Raw genomic sequence first — 26,813 nt, 5'->3', positions numbered from 1 at the left:
CAACAGTGGAAGATACATTGAAGAAGCTCTTGAAGAACCAGACTACTATCATGAACACTTTGGTACATCATGGGTCAATGATTGAGGAGCTGGGAAAAGAAGTAAAGAAAATGAGAAAGTCTCAGGCTTCCAAGAAGTCAGTTGACAAGCTCTGGAGAGAGGTGAGCAAGATTGCAGCAGCCGCAGATTTCCCACTTGAGATGTTGATTGATCAAGGTCTTACAGCACCATCAGCTTCATTGGCACTAGCTGGCTAGTCTGACGAGCCAGACCTGGTTGCCGACATTGCTAAGGCAGTGCGCCAGACCCGTCCATTCCCAAAATTGAAGATGATGAGATTCAGTTGGACGAGCCTGAGGGCGGTGACACTGCTGGGGACATAGAGATTTCTAATGAGCCATAAGGAGTCTTATTCACTCTTTTCCTTCCTTTATTCTTATTTTATAAAGCACGGGGACAATGCTTATTTTTTTTATTTGGGGGAGGGGAGAGGGAGGGGTGGAGTTTATTTGATGATTCTGAGACATTTGGCATGTACTTAACCTGATACTATTTTTATTTTATTTTCTCATTATGTATATATTCTCTTTCTTCTCTCAGTATGAATATATTCTCTCTCTTCTCTCATTATGTATATATCCTTTCTTTCTCTCTCATTATGTATATTCGTTCTTGAGCTGAGGGTTTATCGGAAATAACCTTTCTACTCCTTCAGTGTAGAGGTAAGGTCTCCGTACACACTACTCTCCCCAGACCCCACTTGTGGGATTTTATTGGGTCATTGTTGTTGTATGTATATTCGTTCTACTTTCAATAGTTTTTGTTTTGTAGCTTCTTTTTGTTTATTTCCTTATTAGTTATTGTTTGATTTAGTAGCTTCTTTTTATGTTTCAGTAGATAATAAGCCTTTGATTTTTTTAATGCCACAGTTCTTTTCAAAGGTAATTATTGTGTGAACCGGGTGACTCATCCCAACGATGGATGGAGGGACAACCTTCTTAAGGGAATGAGTCCATTTTGTGTTTAGGTAATAATAGTAGTAGTAATGAATAAAAAGACCTGATTAAGTCAAACTCGAAGAGTCAACATGCTTCATTTGGTACCAACACATTTAACTATGTGCTTATGGCTAGAGATAAGGTTTTTAAAAGGAAATAGCTCTAGTTAGTGACTTTGTGACTCTTGTATTGACTTTGATACCATCGAGTGGTCTAATTGGACCATAATGATCTTCAATCTTGAATGTGGTCATTGTGGGCCCTCGACTCTATCCTCTTTAACAATCTAGTTGCATGAGGGGTGAGATGCTTTGTTTCCAGTCCAAGTACTTGTACGGAAGGTCTAGAACTTGCCCTGAATGTATTTTAAGTCGAAATCTTATGTTTTTCTTGGCTTGAGAAGTGATTGTAGGCTCTCCTTGGCCCGTTTGAGTGTTCTATTGCCTACCAAATATGCCACCCTAGTCAACCCCTTCGAGCCTTTAGCCTTTCTCATTTGAAATCCATGTTACAAGCCTTTACCCGTTCTATCGTGACCCTCTCTTGGCACCCGAGCTTTCCTTAGCACTCATGTGAAACAAATGGCTAAAAATGTAAGTTTGGGGGAGAGAAAAAGAAATTGAAAAGAGGTATCAAGACACAAAAAGAGAAAAGAAATGATGAGAAGAAAAGGCAAAGAAAAGAAAAGAACAAAAAAGAGAAATGAAAAAAAAAGTGAATAAGTGGAAGAGTTGAAGGGATTCAAATAAAGGCAATAATCCCACAACATGAGAGAAATATGAATGTAATGATCAAGAAATAGTGATGTTAAGTCTCTATAGTCCCGCAAGGAAAACAAAATACCTCAAGGAATCAGCAAAGTGTGAGCTGAGAATTGAAAGATAGAGTGTTTAAGGAAGGTATAACCACTTATCCATATTGTATCAATCCCTAATCCAAAAGTTTTCATTACATCCCGAAAGAAGTCCTACCTGATTTTGAGCCGAGTAAGCTTACATTAGTGGTGATCTACATGAGAGGCAAGTTTATGGTACTTGAAGCCGTACTTGTAACATTCTCTTGAGAAAGATAAGTGAACCTTTCATAAACCTTTGAACTAAATGTTATATTCTTAAGTGAGCTTAGTAAATGGAAAGTAGAGGAGGAAGAGTTTGGAGTCTACCATGACCTACAAGATTGAGCGACAGTTCTTGACGAGTAAACTCAACCCTTGATGTTCAAATGTCACATTAGAGCTATCACACCTCCTTTTTCCGGCCCCGCGAGGGGCGTAGGAGTTTTTTCCAATTAAAGGACAATCGAAACGGGATTTATTTATTTATTTCAGAGTCGCCACTTGGGAGATTTAGGGTGTCCCAAGTCACCAATTTAATCCCGAATCGAGGAAAAGAATGACTCCATATTACAGTCTGCGCACCAGAAATCTGGACAAGGAATTCTGTTAGCCCGAGAGAAGGTGTTAGGCATTCCGAGTTCTGTGGTTCTAGCACGGTCGCTCAACTGTCATATTTGGCTTGATTATTTGATTTAATACATGTTGAACCTATGTGCAAAATTTAACTTTTAACCGCTTTTATCATTTACTATTATTTTTATCAAGAATTGCAACATCGTGGAAACACATCTCTAACCACGTCACAATTAATGTACCCGTGGTTAGAGCCACATTTCAACTCTGTTGAGATTGGGATTTGGGTCACATAAATGTGCACCCGAGTTTAGGAAGATAACATTATTAAATACGCGCCTAAAGTGACTAGCGTATCATTTACTTTGGGTAGGGCCGTGGGATTTTACTAAACGGTCCATCCCGAAGTCTAAGCAATTTTAAAGCAAATATTTACTGAGGGCCCCGCAATTTTTGTATTTTTGTTTCGGCGAGGCTCATCTCATTCTTATTTTTTTTAAAAGGAATTTGCAACGTCATGGACACGCATCTCGAACCACGTCACAATCAATGTACCCGTGATTAGAGACACATTTCGACTCCGTTGAGATTTGGATTTGGGTCACATAAATGCACATCCGTATTTAAGAAGGTAAGATTAACTAAGACGCGTCCTAAAGAAACTACGTATTGTTGTTTTAGAAAAAGGCCGTGAAAAATTCACTAAACGGCCAAATCCAAAGTCTAGTAATGGTTATGTATTTATTGAGGGCCCCAGCGATGTGCGATTTATTTGGCGAGGCTCGTCTCATTTTTTATTTTAAAGGATAAACCTACAGTGACTACATTTGTTCTATTAAGTTTGTCTCTAAAATAAAATAAAATCTCCCAATTAATTACATGCTGAAAAACGTAACTTATTAGTTATTAGTTTACGGCTAATACGAATGGAAAATTGCGATCGAGTTTGTACAAAGAAAGACTGCTTTCATTCTATATTCTATTATTTAATAATACTAGAACATGAGATTGACACACCATAATATCAAAACAAATTAACTAGTCTTTGATTAATTTAAACTAACATTATTAGATGAAGAAGTTATACATATGCAACCCCATTACTCATTAATCAGTCAACTACATCTTTATACAAAGAAGGGAAAATTCTATTCAAACACAAATCTAAACAGGAGGAATTCTACCGGAACAGAGCCGGATTAATATTTCATTTCACTTCAAGCCGAGAGTGTACAAATGTGTACCTGGAAATGGCAGTAGAAGAAGAAAAAAAGGAGGAGTCAGCAGCAGTAATAACACAGCAACAGCAGATTCAGTAACACCGCAAAACCAGTAACGACCAGTAGAATAACCCAGTAACAGATTGAAAACTCAGCAATACCAAAGTGCAATTGCAGTCAAAGCAAAAGAGAGACGGATACAAGATGCAGTAGTTTACTGATTTTGAATAACACTCGAGGAAAGGCAAACGGAAATTATTCAAGTGAAAGTTCAAATTGTCTTTCTCTTTTCAAAACTCTACCACACTTCTTCAGATTTTCAGAATGTATTACTCTAAAAAAATATTCTCCCCAAAAATCTCTCTAGAAAATAATCCTCCTCATCATCCTCCTCTCATCCCCCATTATATACAAAGCAAGACCCCATTTTACCTCTTTTCCCTTTAACTTTTATTATTACCCACACTTTTATTTTAGTAAAAGTAGTCAACATGGGCCCCCCATGTTCCCTCTTTTTGAAAAGTAGTCAAAGTGGCCCCCCATGTTCCCTCTTTTTGAAAAGTAGTCAAAGTGGGCCCCCTTGTTCCCTCTTTTTGAAAAGAATACATCATTATCCACCTTTTCCTTTTTGCTTTTATCATTACGTCTTGTCCCCCACCATAATTAAATAATATGCAATTGGTTAATTCCCGTATTACCCCTAAAACTATTGTTACTGCCCAGATTCAAAATCTGTTATAACTTCAAAAATCTGTCCAAATAACAATTATCGCACATTTAAATAGCAATTAACTATAAAAATCACACAATTTAGACGTTAAATGCTAAAAATGCAACGTACATTATTTTTATGTTTTTGTAAAACAAACTTAAATAAATACTAAATGCAACTGCGACATATTTTTGTAATTTTTTATTAATTTAACCAATAAACACGCACAGACAGAAATACAAATAATTATCAAAAATGCCACAAAAATTCTAAAATTGCACACAAAGAAAAATTGTTTTATTTTGGATTTTTTGGGAGTAATTCTCTCATAGGGCAAAAATCACGTGCTTACAAGAGCTATATGTGCATAAATGTTTAACTTGTTGCCTTGTCAATAATGTATGAGTAGTATGGGTAATTGTTGGTCCCAACTAACGTGCGAATGGTTCACCATGGCTAGCTGTAATATCCCTTAACTTTTGGATGTGGGAACTATTTTATTTGCTTAAGGATAAGCAAAGACTTAAGTTTGAGAGAGTTGATAAGTGGGAATTTTGACTGCTTATTAGCGCCTTTTAGCTGTCATTTTAGTCTAAAAGCATTGAATTATGTTCCTAAAACTGATCAAATTGTGCAAAATTGCAGGAACGGTGGAAGTTGAGCTCCCGAGATGAAATCTGACTCAAAAAGGAGTTTCCAAAATACAAGGAAATAAAAGGCACAAAAGCTTACAATGTGTGGTCCACAAAATTCCATCAGTGGCCGCAATCAAATAAGGAAAACTCAGCAGACTTTTGAGAAAATTGCGGACCGCACATAAATTGTGTGGCCGCAAAAGCCGGGCTAGGATCCAAGATCAGAGAGATGACAAAAATCCAAGTCCAAAGCTTTCTCGAATTGTGGTCCGCACAAGATTTGTGCGGCCGCAGAAGATTATTCTCGAGGCCATAATTGTCGCGCCCCTTTTTTCCTTTGCGGAGTCCGGGTTTCGACATTCATTGTGAACAACTCGGTTCCTTTTAGGAATTGGGTATTTGAAGAGTCGCCAACTAACAAATTATGGTGCGTTAGGGCACCTAGAGCAATTAACTCATGTAACCAGTTTGCATTACCAGAGCTTAGGGTAAGGGCTCAAAATAACCTTGAGGGGAAGGTGTTAGGCACCCCTCGCGGTCCACAACTGTGGTTCCCGACCGAACTTAGTTATGTGAATTAGTCATTTAACGAGTAAGCAATATCAATACATATTTTCAAATAAAGGTATTTTACACAGTCTAAACACATATACAATCAAGAAAGTTTAAATGGTCTAAGCATATGTGAATTGGGAAAGGGAAGTCCTAAGTTGATTAGCCTATAGGATCAATCTGTGCAATGCCCGGTAATCCTCATCAACTAGAGGGGCTACACGTGACATTAGCACGCAGGTCATCATATCCTTTTACTACCCATTACCCTCCCCTTAGTGGTTATATAAGCGAGTTTAATTAACGAACTCCAAGAGTGTTTTACTTGTCTTTTCCTTGTAGTCCCGGAAGTGTTTAGGACCTCTATACTTAGGCAGTTCTAGACACTCCTAAGGTATTTAAAAGGTAAAATCTAAGCAACAATAAAGAACACATATGACTGTCAAATAGGAAACAATTAGGGGCTCATGTTTGCCTCCACACATAATCAGATACATAGCACGTATCAAAACAACTATTTTTAAAGAAATTAAGAAAGCCTTAGAACATGATATCTAGATGAACATCACAGATACAGAATATGCATTAATGTTTAAAGCGAAGTGGCAGAACCTTTAGTCAGCTTGCCTATTGATTTTATAGCCTGTTAAACCTGAACAATTTCATACATAAACAGAACCTGATTTCACGTTTATTTAATTGCCTAAGGCTTGCCTAGGCATAGGTCTGTATGAAGTCATAATCTAGGAATTAATGAAACAACATGAAGTTATTTAGTCCTATAGGCATGCGGATCTAAGTAATTAATATTACAAAACTGATTTTAGGCATGTTTACACTAAGACGTGATATCTATGTGTTGGACTGTTTTAAACCTTTCTATAAATGGTTATTTAGTCAAAATAATGCAGACATGATTTAGAGTTAATGCAAACAAAGTCCTCAAGGAATCAGCACAGTGTGAGCCGAGAATTGAAAGATGGAGTGTTTAAGGAAGGTATAACCACTTATCCATATTGTATCAATCCCTAATCCAAAACTTTTCATTACATCCCGAAAGAAGTCCTACCTGATTTTGAGCCGAGTAAGCTTACATTAGTGGTGATCTACATGAGAGGCAATCTTATGGTACTTGAAGCCGTACTTGTGACATTCTCTTGAGAGAGATAAGTGAACCTTTCATAAACCTTTGAACTGAATGAAATTTTCTTAAGTGAGCATGGTAAATGGAAAGTAGAGGAGGAAGAGTTTGGAGTCCACCATAACCTACAAGATTGAGCGAGAGTCCTTGATGAGTAAACTCAACCCTTGATGTTCAAATGTCATATTAGAGCTATATGTGCATAAATGTTTAACTTGTTGCCTTGTCAATAATGTATGAGTGGTGTGGGTGACTGTTGGTCCCAACTAAGGTGTGAATGGTTCACCATGGCTAGCTGTAATATCCCTTAACTTTTGGATGTGGGAACTATTTTATTTGCTTAAGGACAAGCAAAGACTTAAGTTTGGGAGAGTTGATAAGTGTAAATTTTGACTGCTTATTAGCGCTTTTTAGCTGTCATTTTAGTCTAAAAGCATTGAATTATGTTCCTAAAACTGATCAAATTGTGCAAAATTGCAGGAACGATGAAAGTTGAGCTCCCGAGATAAAATCCGACTCAAAAAGGAGTTTCCAAAATACAAGGAAATAAAAGGCACAAAAGCTTACAATGTGCAGTCCGTAGAATTCCATCAGTGGCCGCAATAAAATAAGGAAAACTCAGGAAACTTTGGAGCAAATTGCGGACTGCACATGAATTGTGTGGCCGTAAAAGTTGTGTCAGGATCCAAGATCAGAGAAGATGACAAAAATCCAAGTCCTTAGCTTCCTCGAATTGCGGTCCGCACAAGATTTGTGCGGCCGCAGAAGATTATTCTCGCGGCCGCAATTGTCGCACCCCCTTTTTCCTTCACAGAGTCCGGGTTTCGACATTCATTGGGAACAACTCGTTTCCTTTTGGGAATTGGGTATTTGAAGAGTCGTCACCTAACGGATTATGGTTCGTTAGGGCACCTAGAGCAATTAACTCATGTAACCAGTTTGCATTACCAGAGATTAGGGTAAGGGCTCAAAATAACCTTGAGGGGAAGGTGTTAGGCACCCCTCGCGGTCTACAACTGTGGGTCCCGGCCGAACATAGTTATGTGAATTAGTCATTTAACGAGTAAGCAATATCAACACATATTTGCAAATAAAGGTAGTTTACACAGTCTAAACACATATACAATCAAGAAAGTTTAAATAGTCTAAGCATATGTGAATTGGGAAAAGGAAGTCCTAAGTTGATTAGCCTATAGGATAAATCTGTGCAATGCCCGATAATCCTCATCAACTAGAGAGGCTACACGTGACATTAACGCACATGTCATCATATCCTTTTACTACCCATTAACCTCCCCTTAGTGGTTATATAAGCGAGTTTAATTAACGAACTCCAAGCGTGCTTTACCCATCCTTTCCTTGTGGTCCCGGAAGCGTTTAGGACCTCTATACTTAGGCAGTTCTAGACACTCCTAAGGTATTTAAAAGATAAAATCTAAGCAACAATAAAGAACACATATGACTATCAAATAGGAAATAATTAGGGGCTCATGTTTGCCTCCACATATAATCAGATACATAGCACGTCTCAAAACAACTGTTTTAAAGAAATTCAGAAAGCCTTAGAACATGATATCTAGATGAATATTACAGATACAGAATATGTAGTAATGTTAAAGCGAAGTGGCAGAACCTTTAGTCAGCTTGCCTATTGATTTTATAGCCTGTTAAACCTGGACAATTTCATACATAAACAGAACCTGATTTCACGTTTATTTAATTGCCTAAGGCTTGCCTAGGCGTAGGTCTATATGAAGTCATAATCTGGGAATTAATTAAACAACTTGAAGTTATTTAGTCCTATAGGCATGCGGATCTAAGTAATTAATATTACAAAACTGATTTTAGGCATGTTTACACTAAGACGTGATATCTATGTGTTGGACTGTTTTAAACCTTTCTATAAATGGTTATTTATTCAAAACAATGCAGACATGATTTAGAGCTAATGCAAACAAAGTCCTAAATCAAGATTTCTAATGCACATAGAGATGATCATTTTTCCTAAGCATGATTATAGCAGTAGTTTAATGACATAATTTCCAGGTGAACCTATACAGAGTCAGAGAAAGAAGTGATGAACTTATAACATGTTCCTAATATGCAAAATATAAACGTGAGTGTCCTAAGGTAGGTTTTCTAATGCAAATATTATAGACTTATGACATGGTTTGATGCAAGTAGCATAGCATAACCTAAAGCATGATTTCTATCACAGCATAAACTCAAAGCAGGATTTCTGTTGCAAATATATATATATATATATATATATATATATATATATATATATATATATATATATATGAACTAAGAGCATGATTTCTACTATGTATCAACCTAAAGCATGGTATCTACCTAGTTTTCCCACAAACATCATATAGGAACCCTCCCTTTTTACTAATCACCCCAACATCTATTTACAAATAATATTATTACAGACTAAGATCAAATGAATTGCATAAGTAAATCAAACTATACTATATGGAGCCTAAATCAGGCCCAAAGTAAACCTGGTAATGACAGGCCTTCAATAGAGTATCAGAAACCAAAGATCTCACAGCCAGTAATGTGTATCTTGGTGTGTCAGAGTTCCCTAAGGACCTCAAGGATCCCGGGCAGTGCTCACACCGAGACCATTTCTCAAATGGGGATTGGTTATATGCAGTATGGAAGGGCCAGCCCTGGTATGCCAGAGTTCAGAGAGATCTCAAGGATCCATAAGCAGTACATATACCAGATGGGCAAAACTTAATAATCTAGGAGTAGGGTGAGAGTGTTTGACATAGTGTTAAAAGACTTAGTAAAATAGCTTAGAAGTGAAAAGATTCAGAAATAGTCTTTTTAGAGGTACTGGGAGTGACCAGTTTTTGAGAAGAATACTAGGAGTAAGTAATAGTTTTGAAATCATTTTTGAGGAAAGCATACTAAAAAAACTCAATTGATCATAGAGTACCCAAATTCACTCAACAGGTAGACTTACAAACAGGGGTGAAGGGGATAATGAACATATAGGATTGAAACCATATAAATAGGGAAATATTTGATACAACAAATGTACAGAACAACTGGGATTTCTACTGAACAAGCTGGGCATGGTAACATACAGTTGAGACATAGAGAAAGAAGGTAGCAAAATCATGTTGAAGACAAAGATGTGTGAACATCATTGGACACAATAAAGACCAATTGGATGCACTAGAAAGCTAAATAACTAACATAGTCATACCAATTAAAGGGAAGGGGGTAAGGGAACTAAGTAAACATGTTAGGCAGGTATCAAAGAACTAACTGAAGTCAGACATGCTTATTACACATAAGGCATAATTTAGACATGCTTAATAACAACAAACAGAGAAACAAGTTGAGTAACTAATACAGGAATAAACATGGATGTATAAACATGGAACACATAAGGTTGAGTTTCAAAATTTAGCTAGAGACATACCAGTTAAAGAGGAGAATGCAGAATATAAAAAATGGGCAGTTCCACTATCTAGCCTTGGCTTTCAGCCGGCTAGACCAACAGTTAGCACAAGTAGCAAAAGTTTGAATGTATGTGTGTGTATTCTGAATAGTGTTTGTGTGTTGAAGGAGCAGAATGAGAGTGTATATATAGCACTTTAGGGAGTAAAACAAATAAGGTAAAATAATCACAGTTCAATCAATTAGGAGCAATTAATCAGTTACAGAATCAATTCCCCTAGAGGAGCCCGAAATAGACCCCTTAATTGGGGGCAATCAATTAACGGTCATAACAGGGGGTCCAATTAAGGTAAGGACTCAAAAACATTCCATGTAGGGAGTCAATAGAAATTCCAAAACCATACTGATAACCAATTAAGGCAAGTATGATCAATTAAGGTCATAAATAAAGAAACATATAAAATTTCAACACACACTAATTTTAGCAGGACATTTAATAGGAATCAATCAGTAAAATCTTCAAAGAATACTGATTTTATAGGAAAGAGTTATTCAGATTCCCTAAATAGAAATCAATTAAGCAAAACCTCACAGAAATACCAGATTTAATAAGAAAAGTTGGTTTGAATCATCAATAGAGATCAATTAGGGCAAAATCCCAAAAAATATTGGATTTAACAAGGAAAACATTTGAATCCCTAAATAGAATCAGTGAGTGCAACTGATTCACAGAAATTAACATAATAGAAGAAATCAATGTAACCATTAGAAACATCTAGGGTTCGAGCATACATACAAGGATTAACCAAATACGTAAAGAGATGAACAGATTAAACACTGAAAGTAGAAAAAACCTCTTGAAGAGAAGTCTGGGAAGAACCTTAATTTGAAAACACTTAAGGTTGATTGACAGTATAGAAGTCAAAGGACCCTCAAAGAAGACAACTTTGGAAACTTGAAAGCACTTAAATCATACAAACATTCGAACAATAAAAATCAGAGAAATCAAAAACCTAAAGTAGCGTAGTGCTAAAATCGGTTAGTAGTAGAGAAGTAGAAGAACCTTAAAGAACAGCCATGGGAATTTGAAAATACTTCAGATACACAAAGGTTCGACCAACAAACAACAAGAAAACCAAACCCTAATATAACAAAGTGCTCAAAAATCGGTTAATCAGTAAAGAAATAAGGGAACCTTAAGAAAAAATAATGATGAACTCAAAATCGCTCTAGATCTACAAGGATCTAGACAGATTCGAGTCCAAACATTAGGTTTTTTGAAGAAAAGAGAAAGGGTAAAGAGAATATGGTCTTTGAATCAGAAATTTGAGCCGTAAGACATTGATAGAAGGCACTCACAGACTATAGGCAGACTCTTGGAGAGTTTTGAACAAGATCTGGACTAGATCTCTTCGAGGTCCTTCCACGAAATCACAAAATCGAGCAACCAGGGGAAGTAGGGGGCAAGTAGAAGTTTCATACGGCCATGGAAATCCATGGATCGAATAGGAATCAGAGGGATTAGGGCTGGTTTTGGGTGGCGGCGGCTAGGTTAAGGTTGGGTCTTAGAGAGACAGAGAGGATTAGGGATTCTAGGGCGGCTGTTTTGTGAGAATGAATTAGGTTAGGGGGTTTGTTTGGTTAAAAATGGTAAGAACAAATAAGGGCCATTGATCTCAGAGATCAATGGCCAGGATTAGGAGGGGGCCTAGGTCGGGTTAGGTTTAATTGGGGTTGGGTTTGATTGGTTTGGGCCTAGTTTGATAGGCTAGGTCCGAAAAAATAAAGGAATCAAAAGGCTATTTGTTAAATACCCATTTAATTGATAAAATAATTTTATAAAATAGTTAACAGTGAGAAAAAAACATTTCAAAGCATAAAAGTGCTTTAAAATAATTATTCCACATTTTAAAAATATAAAATGATGCAATGATGTATGCATGGGCTATAATTGCAAAATTATTGCAATTGTAATCAAAAGGTGTAAATCTGGCCATTTGTAAAATAATTTGAACTTAATATGGCTATAAATAACAAATTAAATCAATGAAATATTATAGAGCTATTTGTGATGCAATTTTATAATTATTTATATAAATAAAAATACTAGAATAAATTGATTAAAAAATATAAAAATTATGGAGAAATATCAATTGATGCTAATGCATATTTTTGAAGGTATATATGCACCTTAAAAATATTATAGAGAAAAATTGGGTATCAACATTAATCATGCTATCGCGGACCGCAAAAGGGTGCCTTGCGGCCGCTAGTGCTAAATCTGCGGACCGCAGAAATATTGCCTCGCGGCCGCAGTTCAGAATTGTGCGGCCGCATACCTCTAATTCCTAACAAGATGAAGAAACATGCGGACCGCACATGGAGTTTTGCGGCCGCAGAACCTCCCGAGGGGCATTTTTGTCTGAAATTTTCAGCCTTGTATAAATAGAAAAGTTTCACGAAATTAGGAGTGTTGAATATTCTAAGTATTGTAGCCGTTTCTCTTTACTTCTTTAGGAAACTTTAGCTTATTTTGATGTTTTAACATTAGATTTCTCTATTTTAATCTTCCAATATGAGTTTCATTATCTTTTCTTCTTTGTTTTCTTCTACACCCACTACGAGTAGCTAGATTTTTACTAGGGTTGTAACTCAACCCTAGTGTGTAAACCTTATGGGTGATTAATTTTATGCTTGTTTATGAATGAGTATTTATTATTTAGCTTAGTTTATGCTTCAATTGTAGAATTAATGGTTGCAAACATTGATTCATGCCTATTTGACTTAGTCTCTTCTTGAGAAAGAGAGACCTAGTCTAGGTTAACTTAGCTAACAAGGAATTGGGTCAATTGAGAGATTGATTAACTCAATTAAAGGGTTCAACCTAGAGATAATAATAACCCGACTTGAGCTCTCATCAACCGTTTTGATAGATACCCATTAGGTCTTGAGAAAGCCAAATTTGGCAAAACCACTCTCTGACCGAGAGGTATTATGTGGGTAATGTAGTGTTGTGGTCAATAAAAGGAGCATAAAGTCTTTATCCCATTAGGCAAATACCTAAGTGATGGTGACCACCCCTAGGCCTTTTATATATTTGGAAAACACTCAAAAACAATTAACTTTGGTTTTATATCTTTAAATTTGCAATCATTAGCTTAATTATAGAAGTGGAAACAAAAATCTATTTGTGGAAGTGCAATCCAGATACTTCACTTACTCATTCCAAATATATACTACTAACTCACATTTTAGCTCCCCCTGAGAATTCGATCCCAGCTCTTTGTTGGGTTTTATTATTGCAAATGACCGTATCATACCTCTTTAGAGGCATGCATTTGGACGTGATCACTACTTTCTTTCTAAACTTCCTCCAATGCCTTCTTGTAATCCATTGCAAGGTCTCAAGCACTGGTATTGTTGGAAGAGGTATACCTGACCAACTTGTTAATGCCCCTCTCATGGATCTAACCCAACTACATTCTACAAACGCCAAACATGTGCTGATGAGTCTCTAAAACATCCAATTCACATAGGCGACATCATGTGTCTCCAGTAACCAGAATATACAGCTTCAGTAGTTTCTCCTTGGTTAGCAGCTTTTGTTGATTAGCTAACCACAATATAAATCTTTGTTTGGGTAGCATAACACCACTCCATATCAATTCCATCTCCCACAGTCTTGACATTTGACCTAGCAATGCAATATGTAGCTGCTTGAGACAGTGTATGTGTTTCCATTATACCATTGTGTCATATTGTGCTTTAGTCCATTATGCTTCTTCCAATATCAGCTGTAGTCTGTAGGTGGTTGGTGATCCCATATATTCCTACATGTTTTCATATAGATGTCATGAACCCACCTGACCCACAGTACTTCCTTGTTTGTCACTAGTTGCCATAGAAGCTTGCCCACAGCTGCCACATTCCATAGCTTGCACCCCTTAATATTTAATCCTCCAAGTTTCTTGGGTCTACAGATTGCATCCCAAGCCTCTAGAGCCAATTTCATGTTCCCTTCGGTACTGCCCCAGAGGTACTCTTTACATTTTTTGTCAATTTCTTTTATGACACTGTGGAAGTATGAATACAGCTCCTCAGAAATTATATACTGAAAAGAGGATAACATTAATAACTTGCAGTCTATCAGCATAAAAAAACTATTTAGAATAACCAGAGTTAATCCTCTTTGTAATCTCTCGACTAACTGATCACATTCAAAAAAATTCCATTTTTTAGAAGTTAAAGGTAATCCTAGGTACCTCATAGGTAATGTACCAATTGAGAATCCTGTGGTGTTCATAATTGTCTGCTGTAATATAATTCATTATCAATCCCTGCCAAGAAGATATTTGACTTGTCCAAGTTAGCCACCAACCCATATACTTCACTAAAGTGGTTTACAACCTCCATCATTCTGTGAATCAAGTTGAGAATTGAGATTGCCTTTGCAGAACAGCATCAAATCATCAGCAAAGATGAGGTGGGTGAACTTCGTATTCTTGCAGATGGATGGTACTAGAAATCATGGAGGTCACTCATTCTCTTTAATACTCTAGTTAAATATTCCATGACTACGAACAAATATTACCTATAAATCATGACAAAATTCGAATTATCTGCTCGAATTTTCAAAATAATTAATGATAACATATTGGTAATAATAAAAACCCGATATGCATTCTAATTTTCAAAATAATTAATGATAACATATTGGTAATAATAAAAACACGATATGCATAAGTATTTCGCTAAAATAAGAAAAATGCATTGCACTGACATTGACTAGTTAAAGCAAAAAATTTATACTAGCAATAATACGAGTAAAAAAGAAGGATTAATACTAGCTATACTGTTTAATCTTCCCCAGGTAAATAGCTAGTACATTGTTGCGCTAGACAGAAACTGTTAGCTATTTGATTTCGCAATTTAGATTACTAATTTCAATTATCTTAAAAAACAATCATATAATTATTTTTTAGATGAAACAATAATATAGTTCTTTTTTATACAGTCAGTATATTATTAAACACCTGTTGTATTAAGTAATAGCATCCGAATAGCTATGTTAAGGTAACTTTTCTTGAATTCCTTATAAATTGAAATTAGGGAAGAGAATATATATAACACATTGTTCTGAATAGTATAAGTCAATATATAAACTTCGAAATACAAATGTTTCTGTCATACTATGCACTACTTGTTAGTTAGCTAGTTATACTTTGAAAAGTTGCAGCAAGTTTTTTTCTCTTTTTTCAAGTGCCAATACTTCCAGTGCCTCCAGCTCCATCAAAATACATGGATCCGGCAATGCTACCGCTGCTGACACCTTCCATGAGTGCATATTTCATGTCTTCTGATGGCCGCCAGTGTCGCTTCCTTTGGTTTATGAACCAGTTGTTTATCTGCTTCGGGTCTAGCCCAGTGATCTCCGACAGCCTATTTTTCTCTTCTTCCTGCATTGTCATCTATGTTACTTTCACAATTAATAGAAAACACCTGATCGTTAGCCATCACTCTTGATCCTGGATACTGCACGTTCGTCACTTCAATCTATCCATTCTACCACTAAAACAAATGAGTTTAACTTCTGTATGATTATCATCTGAAAGAACACTACACAACCGTTCATAAAAAGTGACATTAGTAATTAACTTCGATTATAAGACATGCATGTTAAGATTCTTCACTGCGTATAGGTTGAATCCTTAACAAGTTAGAGTGACAAATAAACAGACGAGTATTGAGTAGTAACTATCAATAAAATTAGCCCGGGCATTTGAGTAGAGGCCCTAAGTTAGGGAATTGGCCATTATAGCAAAGGTGTAAGAGGAGATAGCATGTGGGGGGTCCGTCACAAAAGCTATATATCCTGCCTTCTCAGATCTCGGAAAGAGTACTACAATTTCTAGACCAGCATTTCTAGCAACACAGAGTTTTAAGACATCCTTAAACGAATGGCGCCGAGAAGGTGTAGAAATTACCGTGGGATAAGGCCATCTGTAGTGGGTATTCCACCAATCCAGCAATGCAGTTCTTGCATCCTTGGGTAACTTGCCTTTCTTCCTCTTCTTCAAAAATTCCTTTCTCAAGCTGCTAAGGTAGCCACTATATTTGCGCATCAGCGTTTCTTTTAGCTCATTATCACCTTCACGGTTAGCAGGAGATTCTTGAGTACTATCCACTGCTTCCATTTCCCTGCAGCCTAGATCCTCGTCTGAAGTACCACCTGCTTCATCTGTTATAAACTTAACTTAAATCAAAAGTATTCATATGTTTTACGTCAGCTGGCACTGGCTGCGGCACATCTTTTGCATTCATAATCAAAGATTCATAAAAAGCAAATTTCAGTTAAAAAGAATCTCAGACCAAACAACACTTATATTACATGGAGTACCTCAAAGCCCGAACAATAGCACAAGACATCAAATGTTTTGATAAATTATGCAATAAAATATCACTAAAATGAGAATTAATACATTCAAGATTGATTTTGATGGTTCACTAAATAACCAAATCGACTTATGACCTTACAAGCTTCCAACACAGCTCAAAAAATTCTCCATATATAGAGTTCCTTATCACACCCTGAATAATTTCGATAAAGAAAATGGTAAAATAGGGGATAAATAAAGACAAGAACATTGAATCACTTCATGCAGATGGACGTTTAGTAATAGTGGAAAATTGGTAATTCCATTTTGTGATTGTGTAATGGACCCTGCAAATCACTAGTGATATGGGAGAGTGCATGCAGTTGGAAAAGGGAAAGCTATTTTGTTTCTCTTCTTTGCATTACTTGTGTCCTTAATTTGTACTAATATTGTGAATAAACTCTACCTTCCTATCAAGTGTAAGGCTAAACTTTCACTGGCGGAGAGAGCAATTGTCGGGCGAAGACTATTGCAGTTATATCATAATTCAAAGTATTGGTGCATCACTGCATAGAAGCAGCTTGTCCTAGGTTCAAGGCCCAAGTAAAAATGCCCACTTTTTCAGCAAAAGAAGTTAAACCCAACTACTCCTCTGCAGGCCAAGCAACAAACGCCAACAAATAACAGCATTTTGCGTTCTATTTGCATGAGAAGAAACCTGGTTATGCAATTCAAGAGAACTCCAGTGGTATTGTTTCATAACATGCATAGACAGTTGCTGAAATGAACAAATCAAGTGACGCAAAAATAACAATGCAATTTGTATTTGTAAACCACAGTTCAGCGAAGATGTATAAAGCACACAAACAAACACCAAATTATGCTGCCCCATGGAATTTAAGAACATACAGGAGAAGACATGGAGAGGGGGGGGATCTTACATGTTGGCTCCCTCATAATGCATGTTTGGCCTTCTCAACGCAAAGATTTAGAGCTTACATGTCTATATTACTACATTGAGTTGGTGAATAAATTGTGGAATACAAGCATAAATTTGTGGCCAGGCTACGATAATAAGGAAGAGGCATCTAATTCTAGCTTACATGTAAGTAAATCAAACATTCTTAAGTATTACAAACAGAAATTGGGGGTGTACGTAAAAATTTTCAAGTAATTTTCCTGTGTTTCTACTCTCTTGGTTTCATCCTTAATACAAACTCTAGCAGTACAAAATAAAGAAGAATGGAAATCATGCTGGAAACTTCCAGTCATGACCCTCAGCAAAACACCAAGACACACGCAAGTCATGCTTAAAGTATTTGCATATATGATCAAATTAAAGCAACAAATAATAAGAAGACTTCAATACAAAGATGTTAGCAGGTTTAAATTTATTTGCACATTAAACAAGTACTGCATGTAATAATACAAAAACCATTCAAGCCCATATCATTGAGAATTTCCCGATTTCGAAGTACCACTTGCTCCTAAATTGTTAGAGATCCACACACTGTTAAGCAGGATTAATTGCATGACTAGGGAAAGGAGTAAGGACAAAAATTAAGACATGTCACAAACACAGACAGAAAAAACTGTAAAACGGCATGACAGACACGGGACACATTTAGGGGTCGTTTGGTACAATGGTAGGATATCCCAGGATATCCTATGGGGTGGAATCCCATGACATAAGTTGTCCTGCCTTCTATATGGGATAGCTAATCCCATAATTTTAGTGTAAAAGTTATCGCAGAATTAGCTGATACCCCCAAATCAAACATGGGATAAAGTTAATCTGAAACTTTATCCTTGGATTATTATTCTTATCCCATGTGCCAAACTATGCCTTAGAGATATACCTGTAATGCCAATACATAATAAAATTTCAGCTTAAATTCTTCTTGCCAATAATACAATTTTTTACACCAAATAAATTGTAAGCATGTTATTTCTTTTTTAAAAGAAAATTCTATCCGACAACAACAAGGGAAGTGAAAAAAAGAAAAATAATATTAGGATGGCATTTCTCTCAATTTTTGCAAAACAAGAAAAGAATTCAATTTTCATAAAAGCCGCTTGATAAATAGAGTTCTTGCAAAAATGGAAACAACCGCTAATTAATCTCCTCATTCCCAAACCATGTCCAAGCCTAAGCCTTCATGTGTCTACCCAACAAATAATTATTAGAGACAAATACCTAATTTCAAATTAAACACATTCGAAAACATGTCTATTATGTGCAAGTAAATCACATGTTCATGTGCAGGTGTATTCTTCAGCACCATAATATCAAAACATAGTGTTAATGCTCCGTATGCCTCGAACCTAATATACCTTCTATCAAATTGGACCTGCATAGTGTTTATATATACATTTTAAGCCTGACCGTATCGACCATATATTCAATATCATCATTAATAAAGATCACCAGTCATCCATAACTTTCAAGTTCCATGACCAAAACATTCAAGTGGAGGTTTTATTATATGTAAACCATCTATTTGAATTTTCATTTAAATCCAAATTACTCTCTCCGAAAATTTAATGAAAAACTCGAGCTAAACAAGCGAGTAGGTTTTTGGCATCATTGTGTTTAGCACCACTGTCTAGGGCAATTTGAGAAAGAAAAAGAAACACCCAATTATAAAGCACATAGATAATGCACTAAAATGACAAGTTGTCTTATTTCATTTGTTATTCTAATTTTCACATTTGCCTAATTTAAAACAATTTCACCCATGATTCAAGTGTCTAGAGTATTTTGAATCCTACCCAACCCAACCCAGCCGAGCTTCTGTTACATGATGGAAATCTACAGCAAGTAAAAGCTAAATTTCCGAAATGGAGTTTTAATTTCTATGCACCAACAATATATAGATTTTAAGTCAACCTACAACAATAATTAAGTTACCGGAACTATAGAATAACATGCTATAGTTAGTAAAATTGCACTAGTAATATTTAAAAAAAAAGAATATTACTGCTGTATAAAACTTAAAATTAATGCCTTAATTCCAATGTGAGAGATAAGAAACAAAATCTGACAGCAATAGTCCCAAAGGGATGCAGCCACCGAAAAGACCAATTTCCAAGGCTACCAACATGCCTCCTATTACCTTCTCGCAACCCTAATACAGAAGGGGCCAGCTAAAGTATAGGGGGGTCCGAATCAATCCTGAAAAGTTGAACGGAATAGTATTTCTGACCAAAGTTAGTACTTTCAACCCACCCCCCAAGACAAAAAACCCATAAACACACGCATAAACGATAGTGATGAGTCAAGAATCAAGACTACTCATGTTTCACTAAGTTAACAGAACCAAGAAAGAACAAAAAGAACAGTGAACCTACCAGATAGATAATTGTTGTTAGAGTTGAAAGAGGTGGTGGTTGTTGTTGTTGTTGTTGTTAAGTTTTCTTTGCAGAGAGAACTGAGCTGCGACTCAATGTTATTCAAGAACGTCGTGGCTTCATCAAACGGCTTTGACAACTCCTCCTTGTATTTTAGTAATACTGCACAATATGATTCCTTCACAACATAAAAATAACAAAAAAAAACCTCATTTTAATTAGTAAATGAAAACTATCTAGCTAACTAGCCACTATTATGTGTGTGTGTGTGTTGATGAGTCTTCCTATGTGGGGTTTTCACCATAAAATCATCAAGTTCTGGATCAGTTCCAATTTCAGTATTGTGGCAGCTGGATATTAAGTGGTTCTCTTTGCTGATTTCTTCAAGAATTGATGCCATTTCTTGGGGTGCTCCAACCTTCATATATCAACAAAAAAAAGGTTTTTCTTTCAATATATATACACGAACACCTTGCACTTGACATAGGAAAAAAAACTGTACAAGTACACAGTGAACACAATGATGATAGAAGAAAACAAGGAAAGAAGATGGATTTATTTTGATTTACCTTTCGGCATTGAAGGTAGGCAGATAATAAGTTAGGATAAAGAGGATGATTAGCAATCTGAGCTTTAATAAGATCTGACATCTCCAAACTGGCTTTTTCAAGATTATTATCAACACTACTGTTATTAATTGGCCCCTCTTGTTGTTGACCAGTTATGTGCTCAAGGACTCCCACAACATGATTATTGTTACTCGAACATGCAATAGCAGAATGAAGTTTGCTCAATTCATCCATCATCAAATAGTACTAAACAAGAAACAATAGTAACTTGGTTAGAAACCAAACAAACCCTTTCACATACACACACAGTGTGTAATAATAAAATCTGCGAAGTTTATTAACCTGCACCGTTTTAAGGTTTATTCCAAAGTTAAAGAGGAAGAGAAACAGGTGGGAGAGGAAAGGTCCAAGGGGATTATTATAGAAGGAAGAGATAGAGATAGAGAAAGACACCTGGAAAAAGACCCTACTTTAATTTTATTTTCTTTTTCCACACACACACACCCGAGAGTTAAATAAAAAGTTGATAAAGACCAGTCCAGACTTTGTGTTCCCAACACTAGGGTAGGGGAAAGGAAAGAGAAGCGAAGGGCGGAGTGTTTCAAGGGTTCTAGAGGTGTTGCGGATTGGATTTATATGGCATGATTGATTGGTTCAGAGATGATAAAAACTAGTTGCAAATTTTTTATATTCAAATCTCACTGACAATACACTTATTTGAAATAAGGACAAATATTGATTATTTGCTAGTATTTATTTTGCTTTTTATTAAACTTTTTATCTAATATTATCGTGTCGTTAGAAAAAAATTCGATTCGAAAATAATTTTACTAAAGTCAATATATGAGTAGTTATATAGACCTTTTTTCTTTTGAAGAATTTGGACATGTAAAGTACTTTCGTTTTTATTTTTATTAATGGCAAGAAGTAGTCACACACGTCATCATCATCAGAAAAATATAAAAAAAAGAGAGAGAGAGAAAGGTGCCGAGGGTTGGGGAAAATTATAGGCTGGTTTTAGGGAAGGACATGCGAAAGGAATGGATGGACATGGCAATAAAAAGCAGAGGGCGAGGGGGGGGGGGTTGGGATGGGGGGTGGGAAGTGGGGTTGTGTCAAGTAATCTACTACAACTATGAATATGGGGTGCTTTTTGGTTTATAGCGCACGTTCTTGCACGCTATTCAACAGTAAAACTTTGTACGTAATGCTCAATTGGCAACCCTATCTAGTGAAGCATCCATACTCTCCAACTCCATCTATATTTCCACCATATTCTAAAAGTTTTAATCAAACACTGTAGCTACTTACTCACTTGTTGTTTGTATTGCTTTATCAAATATTTTAATGACATCGAGAGCCGAGAGGAGGTATGATTTATTAATGCTAACTATCAAGGGGAGGAAAAGAACAGTACCTTACCTTTAATAAGTTTGGAATTTGAGCTTTATCAAGATAAGACATAAGTGGTTTTAAGGATACGATGGATTAATTTGAAGCAAAGCAATAAATTAAATTGTGATTAAAATGAATAATGATAAAATAAATTCAAACTGTACAACTTGAATAGTTATAGTTTTGGAAGGTGAGTCTTACTTAAAATGGATGCAATTTAAACAATATCAAACACATAAGAGCAGTAGCTCACACAAAGAAAATAATATTATTGCTTTGGGATACGTGTAACAATGTGCTTTACAAATAATCAGATCTCCTTTAGGAGTCCTACTTTAGGTACAATTCTTTAAAAAGTAAAAAAAAATCCATGATTTACTAATTAGGCGATTTCATTGATACGTGCCGAGATTTCCGCTGTGATACCCGGCCGGTTACTGATATTTCGGGCTTTTGTTATTCGGTCCAGCAAAGTTTCCTCGAGCTCATTCAGGGTCAGGGTCGATTCCAGGGTCATGGACTCGATGTTCTCGAGGAAGGGCATTCTGGCTTCGTATCCTAGATCGATGGAACCCGGGGTCAATCTTCAATCTTTCATGTTTCAATCCTGATTTGTCATGCAATAGAAGAGCCCGATTTTATCCGTATACAGATAATCCCCTTGTTTTTCGGAGAGTAAACGACGGGAAACGATATGAGCTCCCGATTCTCGCCTCGATACCCCGCATCAAAAATGAAAAAATGAATAAAACGCCTTGTCAGTCATGTCTTAATAGCATTAAATGCTCGCCAGTTGCTGACTTCTGGTTTTGAACCGTCGTTTGAAAATTATAAATACCCCCTTATTCATTCATTCAAACTTTACATCCAATCCTTTTCTACTCTTGTTCTCAAAAATATTTGCATTTTCTAGCACTTGTACCTAGATTTCTTGAGACATTTTTAAGGACTCTTGCTTGTCTAAACCATTAAGCGTACCCTTTTAACTTCATCTCATTTATCTTTATTCAAAAGAAAATGGCAAAGAATTCTAAGACAATTACTCAAAGAGAAACTGCTTCTTCATCACGACAAGTCGGCGAGGAACCAACGGCAGAACCTCCTCTTGAAGCGTTTATTCCTGGCGGGTGCTCGGTGATCGCTAACTTCAAAGCTGAAAAACCTTCACTCATTCCAGGCTGAGGTGAGTAGGTATCAAGGTATATTTGCTCGATCACCGAAAACCTCCATACAATCATAAATGACTACAAATGGGCCAGAAAAGATGTGGTGGTTCCCGGGCCCGAAGAAGATATCACTACCCACATTAAAGGATACTTAAGTATTTACACTTATCCCTTCACGTTGGGGCCGTTGGACCACTAAAGCCCCGTTCTCGAGCATCGATGAATATCGAAACCGAGGTTGACTAGGCCGATTTATCCGAGTGAGGACCTCAGACCTGATCCCGGCCAATGACATGTCGTTCCTGATGAGTGAAACACAAAATGTAAGTAAAGTTCTATTTTTCTCAGAATTTTATTTTTACTCTTTTTTTCTCCTTTCTTATTGATGTTTGGTGTCGATGCAGCTGTTGCTCGGGTTTCGAATGCAATTCCTCGACTCAAGGAGTGGGTCAAGGACATTGTCTGACAGAAACCGTATTCCGAGTGCGCATGGGTGAACTTTCAAAGGGCCGGTGGGAGGCCCGTTCTCATGGTGAGATTACTTTCTCGAGTAAACAACAATTGGGTTTCCTCGTGTTAATTAGTTCTGGCTTACTTTTTTCTTTGCAGGTAAGGATGTCGCCATATGGCCTCCATCTGGTGATGAGGATACCCTCATAGAGTCCCCTACTCCGAGGCAGGATAAGGGCTCCGAATTCTCCGAACTCAAAGAAGAAAAAACCGAAAAAGAGGCTGGTGTGCAAATCCAAGGAAACCACCAATGCCCAAGAGCTCCCATAGAACTCAATCCACCAGCTGAGGGATGAGTTCGAAGAAGAAGAAGAAGAAGCTTCCCAACTGGTGGCTCGCGTGCGAGGCAACACCGAACTGCCTCAAACCAGGGAGCGATGATGAGGCAGTGACCGACGCCTCCGAACTAGAGAGGGGCGAGGCCGATTTGCCCCAAGTTGGGGAGGCCGACAAAGAGACTGCGGTTGATCCTTCTCAAGTAGAGGATAATGCCCTGAAGAATGCACTTGGAGTGACAAATCTGTATGAGGCACCCTCATTTACCGACTCCATGATCCACGATGCCCAAACGCTAAAATGACGCCAAAATGAGGGGACCCAAGGGGTGGTAGACCCCTTCCACAACTTCTTTGAAGGTTTAGACTCTACCGCCTCGGAATACGTCACCGTGTTGGGTGACTTACCAATACCAAATAAGAGTCCATCTTCGGGAACTAGCGGGCCTTTTTCGATTCTGAAACTAGTAAACTGATTCCCAGCTCTGAGTGTAGTTCTTAACTGGAAGCAGTCGATTATTATGTCTATTCCCGAGGATGCCTGGGACCTCTCTACACCGTGGGGGTTGCAATTTATCTTCGATGCCTGGTGACCGAAGAGGATCAAGCGAAGATTATTGAGGTGGACGCGCTCTGCCTGTTCAACGAAGCCCAACAGGTGTTAATTGGGTAATGCCTCTTAACGACTTTTATTATGTACTTAAATTAAGTCATAAAAAATTGTAACTCTTTCCTTTGTGTTTGTAGGCCTCGGTGCCCCATCACGAGACTTTTCTACGATATTGAGAAGAGTTTACCAATATGAGGCCGAGACCCGAGGTCTCATTGCGAAGGGAGATGCTTACAAACTTCTCGTTGATGCAACATCAAGGGAAAGTCAAGAAACTCCAAGCTGAGTTAGAGGCGGCTCGGAAGGAGCATGCCAACCTGGGCGATCAGGTAAGGAGAGTATTTGAGGTTAGTAACGATGAGTCAGATAAGGTGGCTAATGGTCCATTCCGCAGGTTCTACAGAAGCTTGATCAGATCGGACATTTTCGGGGTAGAGGTGGATGCGGTAAAGGGTGATGCCGAAGAATGGAAAAAGAACATGGACCGCCTAGAGTGAGAAACGGAGACCACCCGAGTACAACTGGCTTCAGCTGAGGTCCAACTTTGAGTTGTAAAGGAGAAGTCCTTGGTGCAGGCCAACAAGATCAAGGAGCTCGAGTTACAGTAGAATTAGGTCGTCTCTAATCAAGAAAATCTATCCAAGGAGCTTGAAACAGTCAAGTCGGAGGCCAAAGTAATTAAAGTTGATGCCAATAAGATGGTGGCCATTTATATGGCTGATGCCGAGGCAGCTCAGATTCGATCGAAGGATCTTATCAAGCACGTGAAGTGGCAATCTCGAAGGGAGGCCCTTGAGGAAATTCATGCTCGGGGTTTCAACTTATCAGATGAGATTGAGAGTGCTAAAGAGCTAGAAGCCGATGCAAGAAAATTGGCCTATCCCGAAGATGACGAGGAGCCCGATGATTTGGGCAAGTCCGAGGGTGGCAAAGATCCCGAGGGTGACGAGGCAGCCCGGCGAAGACTAGGTCACTTAGGCTCTTTGTAAATGTTTCTTGCTTTTTACTTTTTGTTTTACCCTTTGGTTGAGGCCGTTTGGCCTCTGTAAAGAATTTGTATCGAGGTTGTTTTGGCCCTTGTAAGAAATTTTTGATATGTATATAAAGCCTTTTTTCCCTTCAGCAATTTCTAAGTTCTTTGGTTTGTCATTTATATTTGCGAAGATAAAAATGGCTTAGCATGAAATAGTTTAGGTTATGCTCGGAGGTTCGAACAATCCTTGCCTTCAACATTATTTTGTTTTTAAGGCATCGCGGGGTTTCGGCGTGATCGATTTTTTTCCCCAAAGTACTTATACTTTCTTAGATTATAGTTTGTCGAGGGTAGCTTTAAGAACCAGTTAAGAAATTTTAAGGCCTTGTTGTTTCTGTTACGAGTCTCGGACGTCTCCGAGCCGTTTTAATTTTGCCGTAGCCTTTCTAGTTTGGGTGTTGCCCAGTGGCTTGGTCACCCTGAGTTATACGGGCTTGCCTAAGATAACAGTCCTCGAGTGGGGATGGTCGTGGCCTTTATGTGTCGGGCGTTGCTTGATAGGTCTTACACCACCGAATTCTGATAGCCCGGACCATCCGAGCTTGTTTTCGGACAATAATCCCCAAGTGAGATTGATTGTTCGAACTCGGATTAAGGTGTCCCTTGGTCTCGATACCTTTAAGGGATCATATGTAGGAAATTCTTTGAGAAATGCAAGGAAAATTTTAAAAGGACAAGATATATATCTGCAAGGTAGAGACTTCTTTTTATTCTTGTGCAAAATAGTTATACATATGTAAATGCTTTGTGTCAGGGATCCAATAGTCTATGTGTGGACGGTTCATATGACCATTTGGCCCTTACAATAAATCCTATCTACCGAGGCCCTTAGATCACGAAATTTCTTTCCTTGCTAAAATACATATTCGAGGGTAATGCTCCTCAATCTTCGAGGTTGATCATAGAGTGAAGTCTCAGATACTGTTGATGCGATCCTTAACACTGATTCATGACCAACTTCTATTCTAAGTTAGCACGATCCACTGTTGTCGTGTTAAAAACCTTGCTGGAAAACCCATTTGTGACAAAACCGGTTCAAGGGAAAAAGAGTGCAATGCGTGCTATCAGACCTTAAATATATACTGCTTCTTGTTGGTTACCTGTAAGTGTTAGTTCAAAAATAAGAAAAAAATGAAATGAATGTATTCGTACCTTAACAATAGTATCGCTTCAAGTGAGTTATGTTCCAGTTATTCGGTAGTTGCTCGCCCTTCATTATTACAAGTTTGTAAGATCCCTTTCCGTTGATCTCGATAATTTGGTACGGTCCTTCCCAGATCGGTCCCAACATCCCTTTGTTCGGGCTTCGCGTATTCAGTGTGACCTTCCTTAGTGCTAAGTTCTCGATATTGAAGTGTCGAAGGTTGATCCTTCGATTGTAATACCTCTCGATCCGCTGTTTTTGAGCGGCCAACCAGATGAGGGAGGCTTCGCGCCTTTC

The 26,813-nt window shown here is 37.5% G+C and overlaps 1 protein-coding gene across 2 annotated transcripts; it reads right to left on the bottom strand.

Annotated features, from left to right (window-relative positions):
• Positions 1–15,157: 15,157 nt before the first annotated feature.
• Positions 15,158–20,987, bottom strand: LOC104211194 (homeobox protein knotted-1-like 1). Of its 2 annotated transcripts, none has more exons than XM_070168066.1 (6): positions 20,837–20,987; positions 20,384–20,629; positions 20,116–20,232; positions 19,815–19,992; positions 16,074–16,327; positions 15,158–15,545 (listed from the first exon to the last, which is right to left on the bottom strand). In XM_070168066.1, exons 2-6 carry the CDS (start codon positions 20,618–20,620, stop codon positions 15,345–15,347), a joined length of 987 nt encoding a protein of 328 aa, XP_070024167.1. In that variant the 5' UTR covers positions 20,621–20,629; positions 20,837–20,987; the 3' UTR covers positions 15,158–15,344. The 2 variants fall into 2 exon arrangements, with proteins under 2 accessions (XP_070024167.1, XP_070024164.1); XM_070168063.1 differs by lacking the exon at positions 20,837–20,987 and adding an exon at positions 20,726–20,830.
• Between the last annotated feature and the right edge of the window lie 5,826 nt (positions 20,988–26,813).

Source organism: Nicotiana sylvestris, chromosome 1 (assembly GCF_000393655.2).
Source record: "Nicotiana sylvestris chromosome 1, ASM39365v2, whole genome shotgun sequence".
Classification (NCBI taxonomy): Eukaryota; Viridiplantae; Streptophyta; class Magnoliopsida; order Solanales; family Solanaceae; genus Nicotiana; species Nicotiana sylvestris.
The sequence above is the reverse complement of the archived record's forward strand: the minus strand, read 5'-3'. Positions and strand labels throughout refer to the sequence as shown.

Coding starts and splice junctions, on each gene's coding strand:
- LOC104211194 (XM_070168066.1), bottom strand. CDS start 20,620: ATGATGGATGAATTGAGCAAACTTCATTCTGCTATTGCATGTTCGAGT. Junction 20,233..20,383: donor CCTACCTTCAATGCCGAAAG/GTAAATCAAAAT, acceptor TGATATATGAAG/GTTGGAGCACCCCAAGAAAT. Junction 19,993..20,115: donor CAGAACTTGATGATTTTATG/GTGAAAACCCCA, acceptor TATGTTGTGAAG/GAATCATATTGTGCAGTATT.